The sequence below is a fragment of the Conger conger genome, chromosome 15 (genome assembly GCF_963514075.1).
Source record: "Conger conger chromosome 15, fConCon1.1, whole genome shotgun sequence".
NCBI classification, from domain to species: Eukaryota; Metazoa; Chordata; class Actinopteri; order Anguilliformes; family Congridae; genus Conger; species Conger conger.
Genome location: NC_083774.1, coordinates 23,273,032 through 23,284,747, shown reverse-complemented (window position 1 = coordinate 23,284,747; position 11,716 = coordinate 23,273,032). Strand labels below are relative to the sequence as shown.

General features: G+C 43.6%; 1 protein-coding gene across 1 annotated transcript; it reads right to left on the bottom strand.

Annotated features, from left to right (window-relative positions):
* Positions 1-632: 632 nt before the first annotated feature.
* Positions 633-8,423, bottom strand: si:ch211-284k5.2 (uncharacterized protein CFAP97D2). Its single transcript, XM_061221237.1, has 5 exons — positions 8,331-8,423; positions 6,535-6,615; positions 5,472-5,590; positions 3,452-3,620; positions 633-692 (listed from the first exon to the last, which is right to left on the bottom strand). Exons 1-5 carry the CDS (start codon positions 8,421-8,423, stop codon positions 633-635), a joined length of 522 nt encoding a protein of 173 aa, XP_061077221.1.
* Between the last annotated feature and the right edge of the window lie 3,293 nt (positions 8,424-11,716).

The following is an 11,716-nucleotide window of genomic DNA, read 5'->3' as shown; positions in this document are numbered from 1 at the left end:
CGATAATGGCTACCATAATATCTGAATATATACGTGATTTATTAGTTTGAAATATATCTTTGGTCTCTTTAGTTATTTTTAAATAGGCTACAGATAGTCTATTGACAAAAGTGCCTATGGTAAATGGCTTTCCAATAACACAAAAATAGAAATGTACAAACATTCTTCAACAAGGACAGGGACATGGTAGGTTCTCGGCTGAACTTGTCAGGCAAGGAATCGTTTGGTCGAGTAACTTCGTAAAGTCTCTCAAAGGCGTATTGGAAATGAGATGAACGTTTTTGAAAAGAATCCCCAGCGAGCGGAAATGTTATTGCGTGTGAAAGAGGAGCAGATGTTTTGTTTGTTCATGCTTTATTAGCTACGTAAAACAACGACAGATGGTGGATCGAAGATCAATACGAGATGCTTGAAAATATTCGTATGAGTGGGGGAAGCATCCGCGTACCTCGGTTCCAGAGTGACCTCCCTGTGACCTCTGTAACGCACAGCTTTTATTACACGTCGAGTTGATCGCCCAAGTGGATTTATCGGTATATTGACTGATTGACTGCATGGTGGGTGGTGAAAGCTTGGCTCCATGCTGTGCGATATCATGACTTATACCTTAATAGGCCAACGTCATTGCTTTTTTATTTGCAAGTTTCATTGCAAGCGTATTCAACTGTCTTGCTCTGTTGTGCAGATGTTATCTTTGACGTGGCTATGAAGCCTTATATAGTCCTAACTACGAATCAACATGAGGCCAAAGTAGGCAAGTGTCCCAACATGTAGCCTATGCTCTCTTACTCCGGTAAGCATATGTTTATGTGGCCTTTGCGACGCATTTTCACTTTGTTGTCTCAAGATGTTTATAAATATGACCGCTCAGTCAGTAGAGTAAATGTAAACCTGTGCTGCCACCCAGTGGATTTAGGTTTCTCTGCATTCAGAGGTTTTTAGTAAAGTTTTCAAAAATGTGTTCCCAGAAATGTATATACATTTGTTCGTACGACACAGAAAAACTCTCAAAATGCTTTATCCTTATAGGCAGTATTCAATGCAGTAAAACATTCTAACGGACCATACCTTGGGTTATTTTAGGACACAGTGTATATATTATATGGATTCCAGTATATAATAAGCTTACTTGTTTTATTCTCGGGCAGTTCGATGATTACTGTGAAGATACTGGCAAATACCATCCTGTGATATCGTCTATTTTGCTATTAAAGTGAACAATATTTACACAAAATGTAAAATACACAAAAGTACACAAGGTGAACTCGTTTTTATGAAGCGAAATTAGATTATTGTGAATAAAGCGGTCTTCAGTTTTCTATCACATTGAATTGCAAGTATAATATTTTCCAGCAGGTGGCGCCAATGACCCTACAAGATACAATTCTGGAATACTGGTTGCATAAACTACGGAAGGAAGAAAAATCATTGAAATATTGTCATGATGGGGCAAGATTGAAAACTTTTTCATGAACTCACCCGAGAGTGCAGTTTGAAACCGTTCACCCCATTCACGTTAATTAGACACTTGTTCAAAGCTCTGAATAATGTGTTTTGACGAGGGTACAACGAACACAGAATGTTAAGCCTCTGTAACAAATCTAATTAAATGATACTTCAGTAATTAATTCCCATCCACCATCCATTTGCATTAATTTGAATCCATTGTCTATTATTCATTCATCGCAGAGACATCATCAGGTCTGATGGCCATTTTGCCGTTCTCAGGGTTGCCGTTCACGAGCTGGCATTCTTCTGATGGCAGCCCCCATTTGGGCTCAGCAACACCTCAGCTATTTAGAGATGTGTCCTTCATTGCTCATGGCTGACGACCTCTCGCTTCGTTCCGTCTCCCGGTCGCCGCCGGCCTCCGACACCTGTCCAGACCCTTCACTCAGGACCTCCCTCTTGTTGCCCTCGAACTTCACCTTCTTCTTGCTCATCTGCGCAAACAAATGGGACGGGTGTTCTGTCACTTCCCGACATGTCAATCATAAATTCCATTCTGCGCATTGTGCGGATGGTCCCAATAATTGGGCACTGTGCATGTGACTTGCTATCTGCAGGCTGAGCTCTGTGCCCGTCATGGACCTCTTGAGTCTCTACAGAAGATGTTGTGATGTCATTTATCTGTGGAAGTGTAAACATGACCTTTGACCCTGCAGAGCACTTAAACCTTAAATTTGGGTCAGAGCTGCTCAAATCAATTAGTGCGTGAGATTGCTTTAGCTGCCCCCCCCCCCCCCCCCCCTCTCTATTCTGTGATGTGGGAGGAGAGCCATGATATTTAATGAGAGCTTTGAAGTGCAATCCTCTGTGGGCCGTGTGAGGCAGGCCTTCAGTCACGACAGGGCATTTAAGCAGTTGCTCATTAGTGAGTTTTTAATTGCATTTCTGAGCGCCCTTCTCACTCCGCCGACTGAAATTGGCTAAGATAATTTTCTTAAATCAAACTATTGAAAAACCGATGCAGCAATTTCCTGCTCACAGTCTTCAGTCACTAGGAACTGGTTATCTCAATTCCCAAGTGCCTTGTTTACTTTAACCCCTGCAACATCATTTTGATAGTAAACAGCCATGGGCAACCTCTTGAAATTCACAGGGGAAGGAAACATTAGGTTACATGTGGGTAAGCCGTTTTGTGAGGGGTCAGGGGCGGTCAGTCCCCCTCGGAGTGTGAACAGAGGTGTACGGTCTCTGTTCCTGTCCTTTGGGGCCCAGGCTGGAAGGCTCTGAGTGTTGCCACGTCCTTAAATGGCTTCTACCTTTTTACTCTTTCAGGCTTTACAGTGGATAGAGGAGGCACTGTGTGTATGAGGAGACGCTGTGTGGGGAGGTGTGTGCGTATGAGGAGGTGTTGTGTGTGTGAGGAGGTTCTGTGTGTATGAGGAGGTGTTGTGCATATGAGGAGGTGTTGTGCATATGAGGAGGTGTTGTGTGTGTGAGGAGGTTCTGTGTGTATGAGGAGGTGTTGTGCATATGAGGAGGTGCTGTGTGTATGAGGAGGTGCTGTGCATATGAGGAGGTGTTGTGTGTGTGAGGAGGTTCTGTGTGTATGAGGAGGTGTTGTGCATATGAGGAGGTGTTGTGTGTGTGAGGAGGTTCTGTGTGTATGAGGAGGTGTTGTGCATATGAGGAGGTGTTGTGTGTGTGTGAGGAGGTTCTGTGTGTATGAGGAGGTGTTGTGCATGTGAGGAGGTGCTGTGTGTGTGTGAGGAGGTGCTGTGCATATGAGGAGGTGTTGTGTGTGTGAGGAGGTTCTGTGTGTATGAGGAGGTGTTGTGCATATGAGGAGGTGTTGTGTGTGTGAGGAGGTTCTGTGTGTATGAGGAGGTGTTGTGCATATGAGGAGGTGTTGTGCATATGAGGAGGTTCTGTGTGTATGAGGAGGTGTTGTGCATGTGAGGAGGTGCTGTGTGTGTGAGGAGGCGGGTACCTGTGGGTTGGCGACTCCGCGGGGGTATCGGGCGATGTCGTCGCGCCTGCGCTCCACCCTCTCCCAGTTCTCCTCCCAGACCTGGCGGCGGTACTCGGACTCGCGGGACGTGATCCGCTGCAGGATGGCCTGGTTCTGCCGGCTCACCTCCTGCAGCTCATCCCTCCGCTTCTTAGTGTGTAGACTGCAGGGCCGGGCGAGAGAGGAGAGATACTGTCGCCCCGGGCTCTCTTCAGTCCAAAACACAGCCTGTTTAAACCCAGTTAGCCCAAAACTCAGCCTGTTTAAACCCAATTAGCCCATAACCCAGCCTGTTTAAACCCAATTAGCCCGTAACCCAGCCCATTTAAACCCAAACTGCAAGCACATACAGTCTCGCTCACTGTCTCATTAATGTACTGACAATGGCTTTAGAAAGCTTTCTCACCCTTTGGACAGGGACACTTAAAAAGCTTTTTCAAGGATGACTAGTTGAAATAAGGATGCAGTGAACATTATGACATATCATATGTTCGAGTGATCATATTGTTCTCATACTTAAGGTTAGTGTCAGTATGTATATTCACATGTACAACAACTGTATCTAAGCTAAGATTAAAAGCACTTCAAAACCCAGTCTTAATATTGAAGGTTAGCCTGGTGGTAATCACTGTGATGTTTACTGTATAGATGTGTTGTATAATGCATACCTTCATTCAAACAGCGTCATCTTATGGGGAATTTTCTACCTCATGGCAAATGTGTGTTCAAATTGCTATATTGATCTTTAAAAGCAATTTCAATTCCCAGTAACATTTCAACTCACAGCCTTATTAATGGGGTTAACCAGCAATCATATTTTACTTTCAGGTGGCCAGTCTCCTGAACGTGTGTGTGTGTGTGTGTGTGTGTGTGTTCCATTGACATAAATGGTTTAGCCATTCTTTTCCTGTTCCCTTATGAAGCCAGTTGTTTTCATTGATGAGCTGGGAATGAACACTATCCATCACCTGTTCAATTTGTTTGTGATGGGAATGTCAATCTTATTATACTCCACTGATTCATGGCCATAATTGCTAGCTTCTGGCTGCGATATGTGAACCTGGTTCCCAACATCGATGTCTAGATGTCTGTGTCATGTCATAACCAAGTCAGAATCACTTGGTTTTGATGGACCTTTCTGCAGAATAATGCGCTGTTAGTGAGTGTTACTCTGAGTTCATTGCTCTGGAGTAGATGAAAGTGAAGGAAGGGCTGGTTTTAACATGTCAGACCTGTCGTAGGTAGACATGTAATCTCGCGTAATGGCACAGACGACGAAACATCCCGTCTAAGTGGAATAAATGGGTTTTCTTAATTGGATGAAGTCCAAGCGTATTCCTTCCAGGACAATCATTTGATCCTGCCTCGTTGAAAATGATCTAATTTCCCTGTGCTCAAATTTAATATGGTGGAATTAAAGGGCTGTGGTTCCTGTTAGTCAGTCATTAGTCAGGTCTGTCGAGCTGCCCTTGAGCGATGGACACTCGCATAAGGAAACCGTCGCAGTCCAGTGGCTCTGAGCTAAAACATCTGTGACTGATAACGTGCGTGTGAATCTGCTGTTTAATAATTAAAGGCGGGCCATGTCGCTGGAATGAGTGATAAATAATGTAGGAGAGGAGAGGTGGTCACACAGTCACTAAATGACACGGTGTCCACGCTAATGAGAAACGGGCACTTGTATCCAAGCAAACAAATGCCCTTCCTACCAGTCGTGCAGTTAAACTCTTGTTGTCAGGCATAACAAGAAATAATATGCATATGGTTCATGCATATTTTACCACACAAACAACTCCAGTGCCTATTAACACCTGCTGTTTTCATCATTTGTTGCAATTTGTAACACCAAGAGCAAATATTTTGAATAGACCAATTCTTTGGTTTTCTTAGCTCAAGAAGGTTGGATGGTACATAAATTCCTGATTGTAAGACCTTCACATTGTGCTAAATACGGGTCGGGGGAAACCAACGAACAGCAAAGCTGGAGAGGGAATGGCCGGGCACTTGCCCTCACCTTATCTCTGGATAGTTGTTCCTGTGGTCCACCCGGCCCTTGGACCTCATGATGTCTGCCAGCTTGGAGGCAAGGAGATGGTTGTCTCTGTCGATGATGGCCAGCTTCTCCTCCTCAGACTGGGAGACAGAGAGCTCAATCAGAACAGGAGCAGAACAGGGTCAGAACAGAGTCAGAACAGGAGCAGAACAGGGTCAGAACAGGATCAGAACAGAGCAGAACAGAGCACACAAGACTCACACATTACTTTACATTACATTACATTAATGGCATTTGGCAGACGCTCTTATCCAGAGCGACGTACAACAAAGTGCATACCCATAACCAGGGATAAGTGAGCTGAAAGACCCTAGAGGGAAGTACAATTTCAACTGCTACCTGCACAACAAAGATAAGGACCAGGGCCTATTAGATTTTTTTTTTTAACAAACAACGCAGAAGTGTGAACAAACCCCTTAACTAGCCAAGCACTGCTTACCTAGCCAAACTAAAAAAAAAACACCCTTGCAGCAAGGCAGCAGTGAGAGTCAGTTGGTGGGAACCAGACCTGTGATTGAGTATCTGCCACTTCACATCTCTGGCGGAGCACTGCTATCGTCCCCAAGAGCAAATGACACAATCTGACTTCCTTAAGGAAAGGCTGGTAGCCTCTAGACCATAGGTAATAGGTATCGTTATAAGCCTTGGCTGGCTGAATGTTTCATGTTCTTATATCTGTATAAATATCTATATGTCTTCATCAAGTAAGAATATGGAAAATTATGCAAATCGTTGTAACAAAAGAGCTCCAGCTAAGAAAATAAAAACTTATCGTAAAAGTAATGTTAAACCTTTCAGTCTGGTAACTACCGTAAAATCCAGAGAGGTACTCTCCACTCTCCAACCAATCAAAATGACTGCTATAATATTGTTTTAAGCCCCAACTAAATTCTCAACTTTCTGAATTTTCTCAAACAAAGCCAAAACTGCTTGGGGTTTGGGTGGAGACCCTTCACCTTGGGCGTGGGACTGAAAGGGTTAATCCAACTTCTGAAAAATCACCATGCCGACAGTATGCACAGACCTGAAGCTTTTTGAGGTTGAGCTGAACGTGTGCTGGTGTTTGGATCCCCTTGGTGTCCACCATGGGCTGGGCAGCTTTGACCTGAGGAAGAGCTATGGTGAGGTAGGCTGGACTTGTGATGTAACATCTAATAAATAAATAATACGGTCAGTTCAGAGAAGAAAAATAACACAATCCCTGGGCTTGTGGATGGCACTTCCAGCTAAAACTCTCTCTCACAGTGCAGTGACACATCTTGCAGTCTGGAACTGAATCCTGGCCGTGCCATTGGCCGCTGTGTCTGGCAGCCCCACAGGGCAGCACATAATTGGCTGTAGCAAAGCCCAAGGTAATGAGGGTTACCGCGGTAACTCCACTGATTGAACAGACACCTGGAGTATGCCTATGCCAGCTGTGTCAGTGGTCCTCCAAAGCCGTGTCTACAGGAGTGCTGGCTGGCTGCACACATTTCTGAACACACTCATGCTACTCCCAAGTTCTCCCAAACGATGGAGGATGTAAAAATGAAGAGCCTCACTGATGCAATTAGGCGTTCCAAATCTGAAGAAGAAAGTGTGGAGTAAAAGTAAATATATTGAATAACAATACCGAAAGCCTGTCATTCTTCTGGCTGAGTCACTAGAAACAGGACGCCGCTCTACAAAGACTTTCAGAATAGAAAAGTTGACCTAATTCTGTACCGGGCTGAAGTGGTAGTTAAGCCATGCTGATACCAGGCTTGTATTTCAGCCTTCAAAGGGGAAATGTCAGTCTCTGTCTTTCTTAAGCCGTTAACCCTTCATTAAGCGGCATCCATTGATTGTTGTCCTATCTGAACAAGCTGCCATTTAATTGTATTTATTTTCTTTTACTCTGGAAAGCATAAACATAAAAGAAGCTATTCTACTTATAAGTAATGGATTGCCTGCACCACAGAACAGCTACTTTGTTTCAGCGGTGAAACCATGAGAAGGCTGTACCTACACTCGGTAGAAACATTACAAAAACATACAGTATATTAAAACAGAGAACAAGTTTCCACTCTTATTTCTGAACTAAAGAACCGGCATATCAAGAATAGTTTGTGTCGCGGATGATGGAAGATAAGGTGATGGATTATTACAGTGCCTATTTTGCTCCTAAATACATCTATGGTTAATTTCAACATTACTTTACATTACATTTTATTTAGCAGATTAATTACGTATTTATTAGACTTATTTTTTTGACTTAAAGATTTGATGCATTGTGTGTTCACAGATGCTCTTCTGTATACCACTGTTGTATCATGCATATATTTGCTTTACTGTCACTTTCCTGTCGCTTTATTTTTCACACCATTCTCTGCAAATTCTAGAGACTGTTTGGATCCCAAGAGATCATCCCAGGAGATCAGCCATTTCCGAGATACTCAAACCACCCTGTCTGGCACCAACAGTCATTCCATAGTCAAAGTCACTTAGATCATATTTTTCCCCATTCTGAGGGATGATGTGAACATTAAAGCTCCTGATGATTGTATGCATTGCACTGCTGCCCCACAAAATCGCTGATTAGATGATTGCATTAATAAGTAGGTGTACAGGTGCTCCTAATAAAGTACACATTACAACAGTGTACATGACAAATAGGCCAAGTAAGGAATTAGCAATAACTACAGTACCAAGAAATCCAAATCCAAAATCCAAATACAACTGCCACTAGATTAGATAACAGAGTACAAGGGGCTAAACATTCAGACAGACTCCCACAGAGAAGTCATAGTGCAGTTTGGACAGACGAGACTTCAGACTGCGGCAGAAAATCCTGGGCATTACCTTCCTGACATGCTCCTTATACCTGGTCTGGTCCCACCTCTGCTGCAGCAGCTTGTTGGTGGAGGGCTTCAGCGGCTGGTACGCCCGGTGCATGGTGCCTTCTCTGCTGCTCCTGGAGCACCGGACCCAGCTACAGTAGCTGTATGTCCACCTGAGTGCCTCTGCAGGAGGTACAAGCCCCTGGAGGCCGGCTAGGTGTTAGCTGTTGCCATGACACTGCCCTTGTCTGCATCACGCTACTGTTTCTCTTTCGAGGAGATTGAGTATCTAATGAATTATTACTGTCCAAACCCCAGCGGTCACAATGGGAGGGAGTAGCTGGTTTAAGAAACTACATTTATTCCGCTCCCTTAAGAGAGCATGACGAAATTTCATCACATAAATAACTATCATTATCGCTGTATTGAGGTAGTAAAGTGCTAGTACTGTTTTTTAAGAGTATGTTATCATTGAAACGTTTTTTAAAGACTGTCAAGGGACTGTAAAAACAATGCATTTTAAATGCTGTGATATATCACTGTTTGCTATTGTTGGCAATATTAGTTGTATGCCTTTTACTTTATTTTTATTTATTTATATATTTTTTTTTACAACTTCCTACCCATAAAAAGTAATTATTTGTTGTGACATTATCGTAGTTCTTAATTATAGTATTTGAATGATGTTTCAAAATTGCTTCTCATTTGTGAACACTTGAACGAAGATTATTAATCCACACGATCTTTCTGCTTTGAATAATTAGTTCAGTTAAAGGAAGCACTTAACTGGCTCCATAAATTGTTGATTACTGTCAGGGAACAGTGTGTTCCAAGAAGAGAGTAAAGCTGTTTATTTGTTTATTTGGAGATGTAATGAGGTGTGCTCTGTCCTAACAGAGTATGGTTGAGTTTGTACTCTTAATAATACTGCTTAGATTGGATTGAGTTGAATGGTTGTCGATTAGGTTTTTGGTGTGCAGTACCATTTCAAACCATTAACATAAAAAATAGATAAACCAGTAGCAATTGCCACTTTGCTTTGTTGTGTTTGGATTGGTTACCATAAATTAACAATGAAGAAAGTAGAAATGAATCACTGTCAGTCCTGTATAATTCAGTCTGTAATTAGGATGCTCATTGTTTTCACACAAACAATCCGGATGTATGTGAGTCCAGTAACATGCAAAGAATGGCTGTGTCACAACCTAGTGGAAAGAATGCTGACTTTGTGTGATTATATAAACCACATATGTTTGTGTCATTGTTGTCATGTTACAGTATGATGTAAATAAAATCAGAATGTGTTTGCAGATGCACACCGGGCAGACGTGGAGGCACCATCGTCATCTGGGCTGCCCAAACATTGGGTCTTCACGTTCACGGCACAGTGAAGTTGTTTGGTCTAGATGCAAGAGATGCCAAACGGGGACTTGTGTCCTAGAATACACCCAGCCCGGTCCTCCGGCCTCATAAAGGCTTTGTACGGTATGTGCTCCTCATCTCTGAGAACGATGCAGACGTAAAACACATGCTGCCCTTACCGGGATACTGTGTTCCCCTGGCTGTAAACACACCGGGCCGAGTCTAACATACCTATCGCCTGATCCTTCTGTACATCTGGGGACTGTGATGAATGTCTGTGTAATTGTTTTGATGTGTGTTTTCTGGCCTTAGCTACGCAGCTTAACAGGTCGAGCATCTCGTAAAGCTTTCTTTGGTTCTTCCACCAGACGACACGGTCCGGGACAACCGTGTGCCCAACGCCTGCCAGACCTGCTCTCCCCTGCGTTCCCCGTCCTGGAACATTGCTTGGCTGCCCCCGTGGTTGTTTTTCTCCCTGAGAGAGCCCAGCTGGGTCTGGAGGCTCTGGGCTGCCAGGGCCCTGGAACAGCCCACACAGCAGGTCAGTGCCTGTCTGTCTCCATTCCTCACCCACAGCCCAACCACACCGACCTTCTGGCTCTCTGCAGCCTGCCTGGAGGTCATGTACAGGCTAAAGGCAGCCAAGGGGTATTCAGCTTCGACTGGTGAACTGGAGAGGCATTTACCGACACAAACATCATACATTTAAACAAGCATCTACTAACAGTGTTAGCCTAGAAGCTAACTGGGGATGAGGAAGCTTGTAGATAGTACATAGATAATAGAGTATAGACAATTAACCAATAAGCTGCTACCAACACAATACGTATGTATATGTATCAACACACATGGTTCTTTCAATCAATTACAGAGCCAGTTTCTTTAAGATGCACTGTCAATCTGTGTAGTCAGCATATATTAACAAAGATTCCTGGTGAACACCAACAGAGAAGTTGAGATGGTGCTTTTCACTGAAGGTTGTGGTTGGAGGTCATATCACATAAATGCCCTATACTCTGTACATACTCTGTTGGGATCATATGCTGTTTGAAATAATGGGATGTGTAATGGCCCAGTGTTGGTACACAGATATACTTACAGGACTGCATACAGCTTCATGTTTGAGGTAATGTTTATTTACAACAAAAATAAACTCATCAAAGAGGATGTCATTATGATTAATCATCCTAGGTCAATCCGCAATTAGTCAGAAGCCGATAATGCTATTCACAATTCCATAACAGCACCATTAAACATCTTATGATGGGGCGCAACAGCAAACTGTACTCTGTCGTTGCACTTTGATCTTGTTAATGTGCCCACAGGACGGTCAACATTATTTCACTGGCAAAAAATACTTTTTGCCAATACGTTTGTTACTTCAAATCTTTAAGAATGTAATCTTTCAAATCTTTAGGCGTATGAGGAATGACTACACAGCTCTGCAGTTGAACGCGTGTTCCCCAGGGTGTGTGCTACTTGCTCTAAGTGAGAAATGACATTGAAATCAATCTGAAGCTGCATTTGACTAGCGCTGTCCTCGGGACTAAAAAAGGAATAAAAGCTGTATTTGCACATGGTGAAAGTGTGTCACGGCCGGGAGAGAAGCCTCAGGTATTTCCCTGGCTCAGCAGCCATGGCTGTAAAAGTATTGCCACAGGTTTGTGGGTGGCTCATCCCGTAAATGCACTGTTCTGGTGCGCGAATGGGCCCCGCAGTGAGGAGTGGAATCCGGCCCCTGCCAGTAGGGCCACACACAGCTGGCTCTAGCATCGCCTGGGGAAGGGAGGGTTTCAGTCAGCTGGGGTGACAGTGTCCCATCATGCACCAGTGAGCCCCAATCAGACACTCACACGTCTGCCTCTTCAGCCACATGTGAAATGGCCAATGACTGCTGCCTCTTCTTTTTTGGATGTCCTTTTGGGATAAATTCATGGGTATTTCTGTGTGACGATGGGTAATCTGTGTAGTTGTATTTGACAAATTGCTGCGAGTTAGGTTAGCATTGCGCGTATTGATTATGAATGAGCCAGCTTTGGTGATATT